Source organism: Nelumbo lutea, chromosome 7 (assembly GCF_056320005.1).
Source record: "Nelumbo lutea isolate HS-2025 chromosome 7, American lotus-T2T, whole genome shotgun sequence".
NCBI classification, from domain to species: domain Eukaryota; kingdom Viridiplantae; phylum Streptophyta; class Magnoliopsida; order Proteales; family Nelumbonaceae; genus Nelumbo; species Nelumbo lutea.
This window is the reverse complement of record NC_142690.1, coordinates 19,609,081-19,630,738: the sequence shown is the minus strand read 5'-3', so window position 1 is coordinate 19,630,738 and position 21,658 is coordinate 19,609,081. Positions and strand designations below refer to the sequence as shown.

Here is a 21,658-nt window from a genome sequence, read left to right as displayed (position 1 = left end):
GCTCCTTGCCACCACAGTTTGTTTCTTACTCTTCCAAGTTACAAGATTGCCACCAAGGAAGGTACAATACCCTATAATTGATCTCCTGTCTGATACAACCCAATCAGCATCTATATACCCTTCTATCTCAAGAGTTCCTCCACTTTTGTATAGCAAACCACAACCTAGAGCACCCTTCAGATACCTAACAATTCTTAGAATTTCTTCCTAATGAGGAACTCGAGGATGTTGCATAAACTGACTCACCATACTTACAAAAAATGATATATCTGGCCGTGTAATAGTTAGATAGTTCAACTTTCCCACCAACCTCCTATACCTTCTAAGATCATTAAACTCTTCACCTGCATCAATACTCAACTTAGTATTTGGTTCCATAGGTGTCTCAGCTGGTTTAGCACCTAACAATCTTGTTTCTTCAAGTAGGTCAAGAACATATTTCCTTTGACATAAGTTAATTCTACGCCTTGAGCTTGCAACATTTATTCCCAGGAACTACTTCATCTTACCCAAATCTTTTGTATTGAAGTGGTCTTGTAGGAATTTCTTCAACCTGTCAATCCCATTACTGTCACTCCCAGTTATCACAATATCGTCCACATACACCACTAGAAAAATTTTCCTTTCTTTTGAGTCATGGCTAAACAAAAAATTATCTACCTGACACTATTTCATCCCAAGGTTCTTCACTACTTCACTGAATCTGCCAAACCACACACGTGGAGATTGTTTTAGTCCATAAATTGCCTTTTTAAGTCTACAAACCTTATCATCCTCTCCCTGAGCAACAAACCCTGGTGGTTGCTCCATATATACCTCCTTAATTAAATCACCATGCAGGAAGGCATTCTTGATATCATGCTGCAAGAGAGGCTAGTCATACATAGCCGCTAATGAAATCAATACCCGAACTGAGCCAATTTTAGCCACAAGAGAAAATGTCTCCATGTAGTCCACACCGTACAATTGAGAATATCCCTTGGTCACTAATCTAGCCTTTAATCGTTCCACACTACCATCTAGAAGATACTTCGCTGTGTATACCCACTTACACCCAACAACATGCTTACCGGGAGGGAGAGTAGTTAGTTCCCACATGTGATTGTGTTGTAGAGCAGACAATTCCTCTTCATTGCTTGTCGCCACCCTGGAGAGGTAAGGGCTTCCTAGACAATTTTGGGAGTGGAAACAGAGAATAGCAAGGATATAAAGTGGAGATGGGAAGCAGAAAGGTGAGCAACTGAAACATAATGTGAAATAGGATGAGATGTACAACTACGTTTACCTTTCCGCAATGCAATAGGAAGATTCAGGTCTGAGGGAGAAGGTGCAACCACAGGATCTGTCGACGAGGACTGAATTGGAGGAGGGGCCGACACTCTTCTGTGAGTATACACTTATCGGATTGGTGGCCGCTCAGTAGTAACGGGCATGAGAGAGGGATCCACAACTAGAACAGGAACCACGAGAAGGAGAAGGAGAAGGAGAGGGGTCCTCAACTGGGACGGGAAGTGGATCCATGGGGGAAGGAGAAGGAACCTTAGTGCCCGAGAAAAATGGGACTGATTTAGAGAAAGTGGCATCTAAACCCACAAATGACTTATGAGAGTTAGGGTTATAGCACTTATACCCTTTTTGAGTCCTAGAGTATCCAAGGAAGTCTAACTTGTCTAAACCAAGCCCCAAATTTTGAACAAAACAAACACACCCAAAGACTCTCGAGCTAAAAGGAAACAGAGACAAAGTGGGAAACAAAATTGAGAAAGGGGATTGACTTCCAAGGATGGACATGGGCATCCAATTGATGAGAAAACATGATGTTAAGACAGCATCACTCCAAAAACGCTTTGGGACATTCATATTAAGCATCATGGACTGAGCAGTTTCAAGTAGGTGTTGATTTTTTTGTTCAACTACATTGTTTTGTTATGGGGTTGAGGAACAAGAAATTTGATGAATCATCCCATGGTGCTCTAAGTATTGCTGAAATAGTGTTAAGGGGTACTCTTTTGCATTATCGAAGCAAAGGATTTTAATATGAACTCCAAATTGGGTACGTATTTCAACATAAAATTATTGAAAAATAGAGAACAATTCACTGCGATCTTTCATAAGATAGAGCCATGTCATCCTTAAAATGTCATCAACAAAAATTACAAAATACTTATAACCATTGTATGGCATTACTTTATTTGGACTCCAAACATCAGTATGAACTAAAGAAAAAGGACTCAAGACACGACTATCAACTCGTGGACTAAAAGAGACTCTATGGTGTTTCCCAAGCTGACATGACTCGCAATCCAATGATGAAAGATGACTTAAGGATGGAACCAGCAACTTCAGGGCCTTGAGAGATGGATGACCAAGTCTGTAGTGCCATTGAAGAGGAGTAAGAGATGACTGAAATGCTACTAGCAGGCCACCACCATCAAAGTAATACAACCCACCTGCCTCATGCCCTCCAGGTATAAACAGAAGAAATAGTGACTGATATGCATACTTATCGATTCACACCACCACAGAAATGTATTCTAGATCAAAACACAGCAGCCACAGTCCACTATTGGGCGGAAAAAAAAATGTTCATACCTGTCCACAAATAGCCCTCTTCATATCACAGAATAGAGGGTATCTAGTAAACCACTTCAACGAACACCACCACAACAATTGGAGGCATATTTACTTCCAAAAACAAAAAATGACCACTCCTTTTTGGCCTCTTGTCGAACTTCTAATCAGTCTAGGAGAAAAATAAAGAAACCTGATATGGCTGGCAACAAACTCAGGAAGAAGAAAGGGCAATGAGAAAAGAAGAAAAAAAAAAGAAAACTGGTGTCTTATTGCCCTAATACCATGTGAATAATCCTATTCAGTTCTAGGTTCATAGGAGAGAAGAAGAAGAAGAAGAAGAAGAAGAAAAGAGAAAGAAGAAGAAGAAGAAGAGAAAGGGTTCGGCCAATAGAGGAAAAGTTACCTCTCTAGTTGACCCACTTTGTATTTATATTAAATAAATTGAGTTACAAGAAAGACAGTATTGTCCCTTACAAGTGATGGGACATATAACTTAAACTTGAATAAAGCAGACTTTTCACTTCTAATTAGATAAAACAAAAGACCAAAATATCGCTGTTCTATCGACTCTAACAGAAGTAAAAGAGGCACTAAATAAAATGAAGAAGGGAATGGTTTTAGGACCTAATGAGATTCCAATAGAATGGAAACATATGGGAGAGGTAGGCTTGTTATGGATAACCAAGCTATTTAATAAGATAGTGAAAGAAAAGAAGATGCCTTATGATTGGAGAAACAATAAATTGGTGCCTATATTTAATAATAAAGGTGATATACAGAGTTTTAATAACTATCGAGGGATTAAACATATGAACCACACTATGAAACTTTAACAGAAAATAATTGAACAAAGATTATGACTTGAAATAAGTGTTTTAGAGAATCAATTTGGATTTATGCCTGGGAGATTAACCATGGAAGTTATTTTTCTTTTGAGACAATTGATAGAAGAGTTTAGAGAGAAGAAGAAAGACCTTCATGTGGTGTTCATTGATCTAGAGTAGGCATATGATAGAGTTCCTAGAGAGATAATATTTTGGGTCTTAGAAAAGAAAGGGGTTCAAAATATGTATATAACCTAATTAAGGATATGTAAGAGGGGGCAACAACCAATGTTATAATACCAGTGAGAGAGACTTCAGATTTTACAGTTACTATGGCTCTTTACCAAGGTTTAGGACTCACTTCTTTATTTGCATTGGTCATAGTTTAATTGACTAAACATATTCAGGAGGAAGTTTCATGGTGCATGTTGTTTGCAGATGGCATTTTATGGACAAATGTAATGCAGGAGCTGAAGAATCAAATTTGGAATTTTCTAAATCTTTTTGTATTTCTGTATATTTGGGTAGTATGGGTATTTTTTGTCATTTTGAACAGTCCCATGTGGGCTTGGGCCATAGCATCTTGTTCCTCTATCTTAGTAGTGTTTCTCTTTCAAATTTCAGTTAATTTGCATTAGTATGTAGAAAGTTATTATGTTTCTTGATGCACAAGACTAGGAGTGGCATTTTTGTAATTATGATGAACAGTATTCCGGGCCCCACAAGTCACTCTATAAATAGGTGTTTCTCTTCCTTTTGAATCTAATGAATGAATGAAGATTTATTTAGAGCTCTCTTGCTATATGGTGTGGCTCCTACAAACCCTAGAGTGATTCTAGGACCCCTTGGAGTGTGTCTTTGGGATTTCTCTATTTTCTCTTTCTCAATCCTCTCTCTCTCTCTCTCCCTCTCTCTTTCTATCTTGTGATGGTTTTTTTTCCAGCCCTACAATATCAGTTTTGGTATCAGAGCTAATGGTTAGTCACCATGTTCTCACAGTGACCGATTCTATAGGCCTAGGGTATCATTTAAACAATCTCATGGGTCTAGAATCAATGATGATAGGGTTTTTGAACCATATAAAGGGTCTATGGTAAATTTACTTAGGAATTTGATGGAAGCATGTTAGAGAATATCAACCTATTTAAGGACCTCACCTAATAGCTTAAGCTTTTAGGTTGAATGGTTCTTTGAGATGGCTATAGGAGTAAGGCTTTCAAGAATGTTAGAAGAGAAAGGGAAGTGCCCAATTTCAAGGGAGAAGAAGACTGTAAAGCATTATTTGATTGGATTGCTAAACTAGAAGAATGTTTCAATTGGCATGACATGTCTGAGAAACAAAGATTTATATTTGCACGTATAAAGCTCGTGGGTCATGCTAAAGTGTGGTGGAGAATCTCAAGCAACGACTAGAAAATAAAGGTGAATTATTACCACATGCAAAAATGAGGAGGTATTTGCAAGAAAAGTACATTACACAATATTTCCATGATGATCTATATGTGGAGTTGGATAATCTTAATCAAGGTATGCTATCTGTAGTTCAATATATGCATAAGTTTGATGAATTATATATTAGATGTGGCATTATAGAAAGTGAAAGGCATACATGAATGGACTAAGGGATGATATCAAGAATGAATTATCTACAATTCAGTTTTATGACATAGATCATGTCTTTTGAATTGACTCTCAAGATAGAGAAGAAGCAGCTGGTTATAACAAAGAACTTGAAACCAATGAGAAGAAAGTACAAAGTTGAAGATAAAGAAGATGATTTCTTGCATGTCGATGCCCATCCTAGAGCTAAAGTTGTGAATGGAGAATTTCAACCTATAGACGTTGTAAACATTGAAGATCAAAATGGTGTAGGGAAAGAAAAGATTAGAATTTTAGAATAAGGAACTTCCAACCAAGGTCTGAAATGTCGATGTTGGTGGAAATTCTGGTCATCTAAATATAATAAACATGCCGGAAATGTTGCAAATATCGTATGGAAATGTCATAAAAATTATAGATATGGTGGAAACATTGTAAAATGTGCAAAATATAGAATGGTATTTTATGAAATGATAAAAGCAGCATAGGGACACCTTTTTAAATTATTATCTTATTCTAAATCATTAAACAAAGCTAAGAAACTAAGGTTATAGACAAAAGAATATGTTCTAAAATTGGCCTATAAACCTTAAGATTTAGTGCTTCATAATAGAATGAGTTAAAGCAAAATTTAAAATCTGAGAAAATGTAAACGGTTGTAATAGATTAACCAAATAATCCATTACACAAATAAAAAAACTAATAGTTAACTTAAGATTTGAAATGAATATTGAGTTAGCTCAAAGTGGTAATCATACAAGTTAGGTGGACAATAATTTGCTACTTCACATACCTACAATATTGTCACCAACTTATGTTATAATATTATCTCTTGTATTCTACATAGTATTGGTAGTATTCAATGTGGAATATGTAAATTTCAGTAAAATTTCATGTTTCTACCCATGGAAGTGGAAATGGAAGTATGTCGTGGAAACTATCTTTTGTACTCCACATAGTGTTGGTAGTGTTCATTGGGGAAATGTCGATTCCAATAAAATTTTGTCGCTACCCATGGAAATGGAAATATGTCGTGGAAATGTTTGGGAAATTAGGGACATTTTAAACCATGCTTCCAACACCCACGATCAACTTGAGGTTAATGATCAAGAAGAGATAGAATTGGAGCAAGTTGAAGAAATTCAGGCACATGATGCAAATGTGTTGGTTGTAGCAGATGTTAGTAAGGAAGTAAGTCATGACTTTACCTAACAAGTTCAACTGGAACCAATTCAAGAATTACAAGTTGACATGGTACAAGTTCCACCAACATCGATAATGGCAGAAGTTCAAGTGTTTTCTTGAGAACAAAAGGTAGCTAAACACATAGAGATGGAGATTTCTCAACTAGAGATTGAAGGAAAAGTTCCAAATGCTGCAGTTGAGATTTTGGATATGAAAGTTCATAGTGATAAGCAAGGGGAAGATAGGATGATTGGTGATGTAAGTGGTCAAGAATCTAATGTTATTGATTATTTAACAATGAAGGTTATGGAATTCAGTGTTTCAAACATACATCGCTTTCAAGATCTATTTATAGCCATGTGTGTGACATCTACTCTACAGTTCAAGTGTATTAAAGTAGCAATGGAAATTACTATTCCTTTAGTCATTGAGGTACATCAACTTTTCACCCTCAAGTTCTTCAAAACTCGAGGACAAGTTTTTTTGAACCAGGGGAGAATAATGCAGGAGATGAAGAATCAAATTTGGAATTTTCTGAATTTTTTTGTATTTTTGTATATTTGGACAATATGGGTATTTTCGTCATTTTATGACCAGTCCCATGTGGGATTGGGCTATAAAATCTTGTTCCTTTAGCTTAGTAGTGTTTCTATTTCAATTTTCAGTTTATTTGCATTAGTAGGTAGGAAGTTATTATGTTTCTTGATGCACAAGACAAGGAGTGGCATTTTTGTAATTATGGTAAACAGTATTCTGGGCCACACAAGTCACTCTATAAATAGATGTGTTCTCTTCCTTTTTGAAGCTAATGAATGAATGAAGATTTCTTTAGAGCTCTCTTGCTGTACAGAGTGATTGCTACAAATCCTATAGTGATTCTAGGACCCTTGGAGTGATTCCTTGGGATTTCTCTCTTTTCTCTTTCTCTACCCTTTCTCCTCTCTCTCTCTCTCTATCTCTATCTCTCTCTTCCTCTCTCTTTTTGTCTTGTGATAGTTTTATCCAGTCCTACTACATCAAAATGCCTAAGAAACAAGAGATTCTAAAATAAGTAGGACAAACAAAGTATATGACATGTAAATTTAGTAATAATAGGAGCTTAAATCAAGATACAATTATGATTGAAGACGAAGAGATAACTCAATGTGACTATTACCGGTACCTTGTTTCAATAATTTATAACAAAGGAGAGATTGAGGAAGATGCACCCTAAGAATTAGAGCAAGATGGGCAAAATGGAGTGGTGCATTTGGACTTTTTATGTAATAGGTGGATACCACTTGGATTAAAAGGAAAATTATATAGAATAGTTGTTAAGGCCAGTTATGTTGTATGGAGTAGAGTTTTGGGCCATCAAGAAACATGTCCAAAAAATGAATTTGGTAGAAATGCAAATGCTAATATGGATGGGTGGAAAAACTAGAAAGGAAAGGATTAGGAATGAAGTTATCCATAGGAACCTAGGAGTAGCTCTAATTGGTGGTAAAAAGAGACTAAGATGGTTTGGGAATGTACATAGAAGACCACCAATTGCGCCAATTAGAAGAAGTGATCTGTTACACTTTGTAAGGGATAGAAGAGCTTGTGGTAGACCAAAAAAGACATGGGTAGAAGTAGTAAGAAATGATTAAGCACAAATAATTTAACAGTGGATATGGCTTTAAATAGAATGGATTGGTAAAATAGGTTTTATGTAGTCAACCCAATAGAGTTGGGATAAGGCATGAATGATGATGATTCTTAAGAGGTCATCCCTAGTCACAACAATGGCATCAATGTACACTATGAACATAGTCACCCAACCATCAACTCTTCTTATGAACAAAGTGTGATCGACCTTGGATTGGAAGAATCCAATCTTCAAGACAACATTTTTAAATCTATCAAACTAGGCTCTAGGTGATTGCTTGAGTACAAACTAAGACTTCTTTAGACTATAAACTTTCCCTTCAATGTTAGGGAAGTTCACTCCTGGAGGTAGGTCCATAAAGACTTCTTGTATATCCCCACTAAGGAAATCATTCTTCACATTCATCTGATATAGAGGCGGAGAGTAGTAGGAATCATGAAACATAATCAGATGGATAGAATCCATTTTATCCATAGGAGTAAATGTCTCCAGGTAATCAATGCCATAGATTTGAATGTACCCTTTGGTCACTAATAGTGCCTTATATCTCTCAATTGAACTATCTACCTTGTGTTTAACAATGTACATTGATTTTCATCCTATGGGCATCTCGCCCTTGGGAAGAGGAACACTTTTCTTTATGAGGGCCTCCATCTTGTGGTTCATAGCTTCCTTCCAGTCAATTGCCAACATTGCCTAGAGGCCGATATATAGGAGGGAGGTTGTGAAGTTATACTACCATTGCAAGTAGGAAAAGAAAAAAATGAACTAGGAGGTTTAGAGACAGGAATGGGAAGGTAAAAGGGAGTTTGATCTTCACTAGCACTCTCCTCGTAAAGAGGACAGGGTGATTGGAAGAAAGATGAGGACTCATGAAAAGTAATATCCTTAGACACGTTTCTCCTACCATAATGAGGATTAAAACATCTATAGCCCTTCTTGATAGGAGACTAACCAAGGAAAACACATTTGATTAGGATCAAATTTGTGTCTATAAGGACTTATCATGAACAAACCAGACCCACCAAAAAATCTTGAAAGGTAAACTGAAGGTAGTTTCATTAGGGAAAAGAAGCTAATAAGGAAACTGAAGATGAAGAGTCCTTGATGGAAATTTGTTAATAAAGCTTACAAGCTTTCTTGATAGCATCTCCCCAAGAAACTTCAACCACATAATTATTCTTCCTCTTAGTAACTCCATTCTATTGTGTAGTATGACCACACAAGCTCTAGTGAATAACTTTCCATCCTTCAAGGAACACAAGTAGATGGTTGTTAAAGTATTCCTTGGCATTGTTAGTTTATATTTTTTTATGTTAACTGTATTCTCAAATTGTATTTCCACCATAGACTTGAAATTTTGGACAATTATAGGAACCTCATCCTGACTCCTCATCAAATATAGCCATGTATACTAAGCGTATATGGGCCCTAGACATCAATATATATTGAATGAAAAGCAACATTTCTTCTATTACTCGTAAAATATGTGGTTCAACATTAATTTGTCAAATGACAAACTTCACATTAAGGACTCAAGTTTAGCACTAGACTAGAAAAATTTGGAAACAAAAGTTTTACAAAACAAAAGAATATGGCCAAGGCGGTAATGCCACAATTGCAAAAAACTTGATTTCTAATTGGAACAAGGCTCGGTTTGGCACTACAACCCTTTTTCTGAGGCTTGGTAAAAAAGGTAGACTCCATAGATCTCATGTCCACTTCCAATTTTGCTCCCTGTGTTCAAGTCCTAAAAAACACAATGGGTAGGGAAAAAGGTCATATAATTATTATGGAATTTTGGAAGAGAAATAACAAATAATGATTTTTTATGTAATTGAGGTACATGAAGGAAGAAGAAAAACAATCCTCTGTGTTTTAGAGCAGCTACAGTAATCCGATCCAGTGAAGAAGGAAGAAGAAGATGAGGACGAAGACAAGAGAAAGAAAGAACAGGAGGGTTTAGTCGAAAACTAATTAGTCACCCATTCAGTCGACCCCCTTATGTTTATTAGGTTCTAATTACACTTACAAAGACTAAACTGCCCTCACTTAAGTGTGGGGCAGAGTACTCTAATAAAACAGCCACATAAGCAAAGTACTTAACTGACATGAGATTACTAAACTACCCCTATTCGGCTCACTCTAACACTCCTCAAGCTAGAGAATATATGTCATATAATCCCAGCTTGTTACATAGATGGTTCATTTTCCCTGAGTTTAGAGATTTTGTAAACAAATCTGCCCATTGATCATTTGAGCCCACATGTTCTGTGTTTATCTCTCCAGCAAGGACCTTCTCCCTCACAAAGTGGCAATGAACCTCTATGTGCTTTGTTCTCTCATGAAATATAGGATTGGATGAGATATGGAGTGCAGCTTGGTTGTCACAATACAGTCTCATAGGTTTATCCATGTGAAACCCAATTTCTTGTAGAAGATTCCTCAACCACACTAACTCACAGGTAGTTTGTGTCATGGCCCTATACTCAGCTTCAACACTACTCTTGGCCACAACCGTCTGCTTTTTACTCTTCTACGTCACAAGATTTCCTCCAAGAAATGTGCAATAGCCCGTAGTAGATCTTCTATCATTCACTGAGCCTACCCAGTCTGCATCTGTATAGCCCACTACCTCAAGTTTTCCTCCTGGTTTATACAATAGTCCACGGCCTGGAGCTCCTTTCAGATACCTCACAATTCTAAGAATTGCATTCCAGTGAGGTATACGAGGGTTCTGCATGAATTGGCTCACCACACTGACTGCAAAGGATATGTTGGGTCTCATGATAGTCAGATAGTTCAGCTTCCCCACTAGTCGTCTATACTTTCTAGGATCTTCAAATATTTCTCCTATATCACTGCTCAACTTAACATTTGGTTCCATAGGGGTCTCATCCAGTTTTGCACCTAACAGTCTTGTTTCTTCCAATAGATCAAGAACATATTTTCTTTGGCACAGATTTACACCTTGTTTTGACCTGGAAACCTCTATTCCCAAGAAATATTTCAATGTTCCAAGATCTTTTGTTTGGAAATGATTTTGCAGAAATACCTTTAATTTGCCAATCCCCAATTTATCACTGCCAGTAATGACAATATCATCCACATAGACCACTAATAGAATCTTCCCAACTTCTGAGTCATAGCTGAACACTGAGTGATCTACCTGGCACTGCTTCATTCCAAAACTCTTCACCACTTCACTGAACTTCCCAAACCAAGCACGCGGCGATTGTTTCAGCCCATAAATTGCTTTCTTCAATCTACATACCTTACCATCCTCCCCCTGAGCAACAAACCCAAGTGGTTGCTCCATATATACCTCCTCCACAAGATCACCAGGGAGAAAGGCATTCTTTATATCAAGCTGAAACAGAGGCCAATCATACATAACTGCCAGGGAAATTAGTACACGAACAGAACCAATCTTAGCCACCGGAGAGAATGTCTCCATGTAGTCCACTCCATACAACTGTGAGTAACCTTTAGCAACAAGTCTGGCCTTCAGACTCTCCACACTACCATCTAGCAAGTATTTCACTGTATACACCCATTTACATCCCACAGCATGCTTACCAGGTGGGAGAGTAGTAAGTTCCCACGTTTGAGTATGTTGAAGAGCATAAAGTTCCTCCTCCATTGCCCGCCGCCAATCAGGTGAACTGAGAGCTTCTTGAACATTGTTAGTTATGGAAATAGAGGATAAAAGGGAAACAAACTGGCGATGTGATGTAGAAAGACGAGATAATGAAACAAAATTGGAAATGGGATGGAGGGTAGAACTGTGTTTACCTTTCCGTAAGGCAATGGGTAGGTCAAGGTTTGAAGGTTCAACAATAGGAGCCATGAGAGGATCCGCAGATGAGGTAGAAGCTGGAGGAGGGGCCGGTGTCGTTCGACGTGTATACACTTTCCCGATTGGTGGACATTCGGTGGTGATCTACACGGGATGAGGTGATGAGTCTACTCCAACAACAGCATCTGGAACTGGATCACTGACAGGGAGAGGAAGAGGAAGTGCGGGTGGAGACGAAGGCGCTTCAGGACTTGAGAAGAAAGGGACTGACTCAAAAAAGGTGACATCAGGGCAGACATAGCACTTCCGGGTAATGGGATTATAACACTTGTACCATTTTTGAGTCGGTGAGTAGCCAAGGAAGACACATTTAATTGAGCATGCATCTAGCTTGTCTATTCCAGGCTCAGATTGTGGACAAAGCACACACAACCAAAGACACGAGGAATTAATGGGAATGAAGATAAAGTGGGAAACAAGATAGAGAAGGGGGACCGACCATGAAGGGTGAAGGAGGGCATCCGATTAATGAGAAAACATGCAGTGAGTACAGCATCACTCCAAAAACGCTTAGGAACATTCATGTGGTGAAGAATAGACCGAGCAGTTTCAAGAAGTTGATGGTTCTTCCGTTCAGCTACCCCATTTTGTTGAGGGGTGTATGCACATGATGTCTGATGAATAATGCCATGCTGTTCTAAATACTGTTGAAATGAAGTAAGAAAGTATTCACGACCATTATATGAATGGAGAATTTTGATTGGAACACCAAATTGTGTGCGTATTTCAGCATGGAATTTTTTGAAAAATGGAAAACAATTTACTTCTTTCTTTCAATAAGTAAATCCATGTCATTCTTGAACAATCATCAATAAAGGAGACAAAATACTTGTACCCATTATAAGACTCTATTTTGATTGGACCCCAAACATCTGAATGAACCAAAGAAAAATGACTCAACATACGACTCTCAACTCTTGGACTGAAGGACACACGACGATGTTTCCCAAACTGACATGACTCACATTGCAAAACTGACAAATGACTCAATGACGGGACCAAAATCTTGAGAGCCTTGAGAGATGGATGTCCCAGTCGGCAATGCCATTGTAGAGGAGTAAGTGAAGTCTGAAGAGCAATTGAAGATCCACCACGGTCAAGATAATACAGTCCACCAGCTTCATGTCCCCCACCAATCTTCTTCCCCTTCTTGAGATCCTGAAAAACACAAGTGGAAGGAAAGAAGGTAACAAAACAGTTAAGAGCTTTGGTTATTTTACTAACAGACATATGATTGAATGGAAACTTAGGGACATATAAAACAGATGATAAGGGCACAGAAGTCATGTCAACATTACCAACACCACATATCGGAGATGACGACCCATTGGCAAGTGTAACAGTTTGTGATGTGGAGGTTTTAGAAAGAGAAGAGAACACACCTGGAGTCCCGGTCATATGATCTGAGGCTCCAGAGTCAATAATCCAAGGAGAGGTTTTAGATGACATGCAAGTAATACCTGATTGGGCAAGTGTGGCAGTGGTATGCTGTGAAGTAGTTTGAAGGAACCGTTCATACTCATCACGCAGTACGCTCACCATATCCCTCCCAGAGGTAGATGTAGATGTGGGAGCAGTTCGGTCTGCCGGTTTACTGTCACTGATATCAACCTCACCTACTACAACATGATTAGCCCATTTAGAGGGAGGGCCATGTAGATCATAACAGAAATTCACTGTGTGTCCCTCTCTACCACAATGAGTACTTTTCCTTGTAGAGTTATTCTTCCCTCTGCCACAGCCTCCCCCTGAGTCACGACCACCCCGACTAATCATGGAACTGCCACGGCCTCCTCGGGGAGCATGACCTCCCCCTCTTGTACTATGTCCAACCCCTCTAGCTGTTACAAGTGTTGATCTATCAGACTGTGTGGAGTTCTCTGTTTGTCCCAAAGAAATTCTACGAAGCCTTGAGAATACTTCCTCAAGTGTAGGAAGAGTAGAGCCCCCCAATATTTGGGCTCTAACTGGTTAATATTCCGACTTCAGCCCTACTAAAAATCTTGTAACATCTAGTTGCTGAACATTAATATCTGGAGTAAGGGGGTGATAGACATTGAGTTCATTCCTTATATTCTTCATGCTAGCATAGTACTCTTCTAGTGTTTTGGTTCCTTGTTGTAAATCAAAATACTCCTGATAAAGCTGATACACTCTTGTTGTGTTATCTTGTCCAGAATATAGCTTCTTAGCATGCTCCCATGTATCCTTAGCCGTATCAAGGAACATGAATTTGGCACTAATTTTGGTTTCCATACTATTCCACAGCCAAGTCATGATTTGAGCATCTTCTTGCTCCCAATCATCAAACCCTGGAGAGTCCTCCGGTGGCTTCTCATCTCTTACATGCTTTACTTTCTTCTTTGCCTTGAGAAACACTTCCACTGATTTAGCCCATGGAACATAGTTCTCCCCATTCAGCTTAATTGAGATCATTTGTACCCTAGGTAGTCATAGGAAATTACCACATTAGGTTTCTGATCATTGTAGCCATCTCCTATTGCTGCCATTGTACTCTTTCACAGTTGCCTCTAACCTTACTTCTCAGCTACAAGCTGATTGATGTTGTTCACAGTTTGATACTTCAGCACCTATTGCAGCTCCTAAACACAACAGTGGGAGCACACACTTGTTCTTCTTCACACTACTGCTGACTTCACACACCTACGACCCACATAAGCATCACAAGCACCACAACACAACAGTAGGCCCTCTTACAACCACTCAATAAAAAAAATTGTGCATCACAAGCACCACAACACAGGCAAACTGCTATACCCAGTTCAGATTTGTTTAACACACTTAAGAGGGCATTACACTACCACAAGGAGCTTGGCAAGGTCACTGCATTCCACCTTACACCACTCGGCCAGTTCAGACTTGTTTAATACACTTAAGAGGGCATTACACGACCACAAGGAGCTTGGCAAGATCACTGCATTCCACCTTACACCACTCGGCCACCTACAGCAGCCCTAACACCACTCAACAACTCACAGCAGCCATACACCATTTGGCTACTGCACACACAGCCCTTATTAGGGCAACAATGAACCTAGTTCTCTAGGTTCTAATCAGTACTAACTGATTCTTGAAGGGTTCCTACCCAGAAATACCAGCAACACAAAAGGACTAATTAACCAACCTTCCTTTGAGAGTATCCGCCAACCATTCACTGCTTAAATCACCTTCCTTGATGAAGAAAACCGTGCTCAACAGAGAGCAACGAGCTGTGATGTCTTAGACCTAGGGCGAACCAGCTCTCTCCATTAACTAACCAGAAATGAAGAAGAGGGTGTCACGAACACAGTTGAGATGCTTTGCAAGATGAAGCAGGTCAGAAACCTCGCTCTGATACCATGTTTTAGAGCAGCTACAGTAATCCGACCCAGTGAAGAAGGAAGAAGAAGACGAGGAAGAAGACAAGAGAAAGAGAGAACAGGAGGGTTTAGTCGAAAACTAATTAGTCACCCATTCAGTTGACCCCCTTATGTTTATTAGGTTCTAATTACACTTATAAAGACTAAACTGCCCTCACTTAAGTGTGGGGCAGAGTACTCTAATAAAACAGCCACATAAGCAAAGTACTTAACTGACACGAGATTACTAAACTACCCCTATTCGGCTCACTCTAACACTCTGAAACTAACAAACTAATTAAAAACAATCAAAAAGATGATAGAGAATAGCAGAAAAGAGAAGCAAGAAGAGAGAAGAAGAAGAAAAAGAAGGTGGCGGCAAATAGGGTTCTAACAAAGATTTCGAATGTAATCCTCTCTTATACCCTAATTCATTTTCATTAAACTTAATTTATAGTAATTATAGAGATGCCCTTAATTGGGCGATTAATCTTAAGTAAACATAACATAAGTAAGGCCCACTTTGAGGCCCATTAACAACATAGAACATAAACATAAAATAAGTAAACAGTCTATGGGCCATTCGTCCCATTCTCTCTACACTCCCCCCTCAAGTTGAGCATAGATGTTAGTCATGCCACGCTTGCCAGTATCATGCTGAAGTTTGGCCTTGAGGATTCCCTTGGTAAGGATGTCAGCTAGCTGTTCTTCAGAAGAAATAAATGGCAGACAAGCTTCTACAGAAGCCACTATTTCTTGGATAAAATGTTTGTCAACTTCAATATATTTGGTCCTATCATGTTGCACCGGATTGTGAGCAATGTTAATGGCAGCCTGATTATCACAATATAACATTAATGGCTTATCATACTCAACACCCAGTTCCTCCATCAAGGATCGAAGCCAAAGTAACTCTCCATGAGCTATGGCTCTGTACTTAGCATCAGTTGAAGATCTGGCAACAACTGATTTTTTCTTGCTTCTCTAAGAAACAATATTGCCTGCCACCATGCTACAATACCCAGAAGTTGACTTCCTATCATCAGTGTTTCCAGCCCAATCCGCATCTATGTAAGCCTCCAGTTTCATATGACCATGCTTAGCAAATAAAATTACCTTTCCAGGAAAACCTCTTAAATAACACAATTCGTTCTATCGCTACCATATGAGTATCCCTGGGGGCATGCGTGAACTGACTAATGCAGCTGACAGCATATGCAATATCTGACCGAGTGATGCAAAGATAGAGCAGTTTCCCAAGTAAACTCTAGAAGACTCCCTTATCCTTCAACAGTTCTCCATCTGAGGCAAAAAGTTTGCGACTCGTATCAATAGGAGTAGCCACCAGTCTTGCACCCATCTTGTCTGTTTCAGTGAGCAAGTCAAGCACATACCTTCGTTGAGAGATAAAGATTCCATCCTTAGACTGAGCTACTTTTATGCCAAGGATGTACCTCAATTCCTCCATATCTTTGATCTCAAACTCTGTATGAATAAAGGATTTAAGATCATTAATCCATATTACATCGGTACCAGTCACAACTATATCATCAACATAAACAATAAGATATACCACCAAAGAGCCTTTTCTCTTCACAAAGAGGGTATGATCAGATTGAGTTTGTATATAGCCAAAGTTAACAACAGCAGCCCTAAACATTTCAAACTAGGCCCTAGGTGCCTGTTTAAGTCCACAAAGAGACTTCTTCAACTTGCACACCTTTCCCACCGTATCTGTGTCATACATCCCTGGTGAAAGAGACATATAGACCTCTTCATGTAATTCTCCATTTAGAAATGCATTGTTCACATCTAGCTGGTAAAGTGGCCAATCTGAATGTGCAGCCAGAGATAGAAGTGAAGGGATAGGATATCCATCACATGGACGCCCAAAGATTGCGGAATAAGGGGGCGAATTTCAAAAATTTTTCTCTCCCTTCAATTAGGAATCGCATTCCCTATTTAGAAAATCATATTTTCAAGGATCATTCTTGAACCATAAACTGAACCAAATCTGAACCAAAAGGAGTAGGGAGGGATTATGCTTCATATGGAGAAATAGTATCTCCCAATGGAGGTGTTCACGCCCAAGGAAGGATCCAAAATCCGCTCCCACTGAAGATGGCGCAGTGCAAGATGGAGCAGAATCAACAGTGTTCTTCCAAAAGAACTTGACCCTTCGCAAGAATCAACAGGATGGCTTGTGAATACAGCTCCAATCAATCTTTTCCCCAAAAGATTGAGATTAAGATCAAATCTTGATTTCTCCCAAGAACTGGAGATCGAACTGCTGGAGGTGGCGGCTGCAGGAAGGAGGCGGCAAGAGAGTATTCGTAGGGTGCAGAATTCTCTCTCCTTGTGATTTTAGCTCTGAAGACAGGAGTTGTGTGTTGCATGTCTAAAGGCTGCCGCCCCCTCCTCCTTTTATAGACTTAATGGGATCAGCTCCTAATCCCATTAGGAGTTGCTAATCCAAATCATATTTGGATAAGAAGTCCCTTTAAGTGATAAGGGATAACCCTTGTCTTATTTGCAAATCAGATCAGCCATCTCCTAGTCTAATTAGGAGGCTTCCAGATCTAAATCTTATTTAGATCTTGGACTCTCTAAGTGGATAGGGTCTGGGTCCAATCCTATCAGCTGATCCATCTCAGAATTCGCCCCTTTAAGTGACTAATCAAATTAGCCTAGTTCGAAATGGGCTTAAGGCCCATTTAAGGTTGTGTACTCATTTAGCCTTCCAAACTGCTGCCCATTTGGGTTTCCTTGTATGGCGTGGGACCCTAACATTGATCTACACATCAGCCACATGGGTTCGGCGTAGCCTTTGTTACAAGGCCTGGCCAAATACACTGTTATGGACAGTGCACCCCCTGAAACCCATCTCATGGGCTCTATGGGCCCAACACTTACCCTAAGCGGTCCCTGGGCCAAGCCACCTTGTAACACTCAAGGACTGTGGGCAGATGCAAGATTAGCCCATCAGGTATTATCCTCAATGGTCTTACACTTAACCTCTCAACCCATAATGATCATACACTGCCCAATAAGAGACAACCTCTCCCTCGGCTGCAAGGAATAGTGTTGCTCTCTGCTTATCTGGATCCCGGGAATTAAAACGTTTTGCAAACCTTTTAAAAACCATAATATATATACTTTTATATCTCATATAAAATATATTTTGCAAAACAAATCTTAACGATTGAAATCGACTGCCGACAGTCTTGGTTTCCATCAGTGAGAGTGCATCCCCGATCATTACCTTTGTCCGACAAAGGGGCTGATCCTGTCACTATGATCACCCACTCAGATGAATTCTCAGACTGTCCCAACATACCCGGGTTTTGACCCCCGCTAAGGATCTCACTAATTGGTACATCAAAGACAGCCTAATCCGACACCCAGTGCTGTATCATAATCGAGTCTAGGGGTCGGGTGTAACTTTCCAGTTTTGCCCATCAATCTCCAAGGTCCAGGGCAATACTGGAAATCTGGTCCAGTTCAAAGATTCAATTAATCCTACACTGTATGTGCCTAGGGTCTCACCCTGGCAGCTGAGACAGGCCACCCCAACCGACTTGGTGGCACCAAAGTATCAACCTTGTCAAGATAGGTCTCCCCAGACTGACCCACTGGCTGTGAACATTCTAAACTAACACGAGTCTCATTAAGTGTCCAGTTTAAGGATATTACACAGAAACATACCAAGGGAACATGAATCAAATATGCACTTTTATTCATTTACAATAAACTCATAAAGTACATCATTTTGATTGAAGCTAAGGGCATACAAAACTGTCTAACAAGAAGAACCCTCACAGATGTCATCTTTGCAACAAGAGCAAAGGTCTCCAGATAGTCAATCTCATATGCCTGTGTATAACCTTTTGCAACCAGCCTAGCTTTGTACCTTTCAATGGTGCCATCAGCATGGTATTTGGTGGTGAAAACCCACTTACAGCCCACTGGTTCCTTCCCTTCAGGAAAATCAACCACTTCCCATATGTCATTCTTATGTAGGGTACGCAGTTCTCATTAGCATCCCTCCATTCTGGAATAGTAAGAGCTTCTAACACTGACCTGGGTATTGGTTTAGAAGTAACAGAAGAAAGATAGGCAAAATATGAAGGAGAAAGCAAACTATAAGAAAGGTGTTTGGAAATGCAATGTGCAGTACACTTCCTTTTACCTTTCCTGATAGCAAGTGGTACATCAAGATCTGGGAAGGGGGCTCCAAAGGGACTGTATCAGTACCTATTGTCTCTTCTGCAACTGGAAGTGTAGGAGGCTCATGTAATGTAGAGGAAACAATCTACCCACTTCTAGTTCTCTATTGTTGGTACAACCTGGGATTAAAGAGAGGACGAGGAGGTAAAGAAGGAGGGATAGGAATATTGGAAGGAGCATGAGATGAATGTTCTTCTCTTGATTCATTGGAAATAGAAAGAGACTCAAAAGAAGACTCTACTGGGACAGGAAGGGGGAGAGCAAACAACTGTGATAAATTCTCCCCCTTTGAACAATGCTTCTCTAGAGAAGGATCATAGAAAGTAGAGGACTCATCAAAGGTGACATCCATTGAGGCATAACGAGTTCTATATTTTGGATCAAAACAACAATAACCCTTCTGTGTGGAGGCATAACCAACGAATATGCACTTGTGGGCCTTTGGTTCAAATTTATGTCTTTGGGTACTTGGAATGTGTACATAACAAGTACAGCCAAAGATGTGAAGTGAAATAGGAAAAAGTTCCTTACCCGGATGAAGGAGACTAAGAGGAGACTTAAAACCCAACACTCTGGATGGCATACAGTTAATTAGGTAGGTTGCATTGGGAACAACATCCCCCCAAAATCTTGTAGGAACATGTGAGGCAAACAGGATACTCCTTGCAATTTTAACAATGTGTGAAGGGATAGGAAATCCATCACATGGACGCCCAAGATTGCGGAATAAAGGGGGCAAATTTCAAAAATTTCTCTCCCTTCAACTGGGAATCAAATTCCCTATTTAGAAAATCATATTTTCAATGATCATTCTTGAACCATAAACTGAACTAGATCTGAACCAAAAGGAGGTGAGAGAGATAATACCTGATACAGAGAAACAATATCTCTCAATGGAGGTGTTCACGCCCAAGGTAGAAACCAAAATCTTCTCCCACTGAAGATGGCGCAATGCAAGGTGGAGCAGAATCAGCAGTGTCCTTCCTAAGAACTTGATTCTTCCCAAGAATCACCTGGACGGCTTGTGAATACAACTCCTACCAATCTTTTCTCCAAAAGATTGGAATCAAGATCCGATCTTGATTTCTCCAAAACAATGGAGATCGAACTGCTATATGTGGCGGCTGCAGGAAGGAGGCAACTAGAGAGTATTTGCAGGATGCAGAATTCTCTCTTCTGTGATCTCAGCTCTGAAGACAAGACTTGAGTCTGTTGGATGTTGTGTCTAAAGGCTGCCGCCCCCTCTTCCTTTTATAGACTTAAAAGGATCAGCTCCTAATCCCATTAGGAGTTGATAACCCAAATCATATCTGGATTAGAAGTCCCTTTAAGATAAGGGATAATCCTTATCTTATCTGCAGATTAGATCAGCCGGCTCCTAATCTAATTAGGAAGTTTCCAAATCTAAATCTCATTTAGATCTTGGACTCTCTGAGTGGATAGAGTGTGGGCCCAATCCTATCTGCTGACCTTATCTCAGAATTCGCCCCTTAAAGACTAATCAAATTAGCCCAGTTCGAAATGGGCTTAAGGCCCATTTCGGGTTATGTATTCATTAAGCCTTCCAAACTGCTGCCCAGTTGGGCTTCCTTGTATGGCGTGGGACCCAAACATTGATCTACACATCAGCCACATGGGTTCAGCCCAGCCTTTGTTACAAGGCCTGGCCGAATACACTATTATGGACAGTGCACCCTCTGAAACCCATCAGATGGGCTCTATGGGCCCAATACTTACCCTAAGTGGTCCCTGGGCCAAGCCACCTTGTAACACCCAGGGACTGTGGGCAGATGCAAGATTAGCCCATCAGGTATTATCCTCAATGGTCTTACACTTAACCTCTCAACCCATAATGATCATACACTGCCCGACAAGAGAGAACCTCTCCCTCGGCTGCAAGGAACAGTGTTGCACTCTCTCAAGTATGGATCCCGGGAATTAAAACCTTTTGCAAATCATTTCGAAACCATAATATATATACTTTTATATCTCATATAAAATATATTTTGCAAAACAAATTTCAACGATTGAAATCGGCTGCCGGTAGTCTTGGTTTCCATCAGTGAGAGTGCATCCCCGATCATTACCTTTGTCCGACAAAGGGGCTAATCCTGTCACCATGATCACCCACTCAGATGAATTCTCAGACTGTCCCAACATACCCAGGTTTTGACCCCCGCTAAGGATCTCACTTATTGGTACATCAAAGACAGCCCAATCTGACACCTAGTGCAATATCATAATCGAGTCTAGGGGTCGGGTGTAACTTTTCAGTTTTGCCCATCAATCTCCAATGTCCAGGGCAATATTGGAAATTTGGTCCAGTTCAAAGATTCAATTAATCCTACACTGTATGTGCCTAGGGTCTCACCCTGGTAGCTGAGACAAGCCACCCCAACCG

General features: G+C 39.8%; 1 protein-coding gene across 6 annotated transcripts in view; it reads left to right on the top strand.

Annotated features, from left to right (window-relative positions):
- Positions 1-21,658, top strand: part of LOC148845490 (mediator of RNA polymerase II transcription subunit 15a-like) — a 122,292-nt gene that overhangs the window by 90,521 nt on the left and 10,113 nt on the right. Inside the window, exon 12 of one of the 6 annotated variants that reach the window (XM_088953183.1) lies at positions 3,837-4,181. The exons of the other annotated variants lie outside the window; for them this stretch is intronic. Within the exon in view, the coding sequence (XP_088809309.1) occupies positions 3,837-4,026 (190 nt within the window). The 3' untranslated portion in view covers positions 4,027-4,181. Of the gene's footprint in view, positions 1-3,836; positions 4,182-21,658 lie in introns of those variants that run through there. 6 annotated transcript variants of the gene reach the window in all.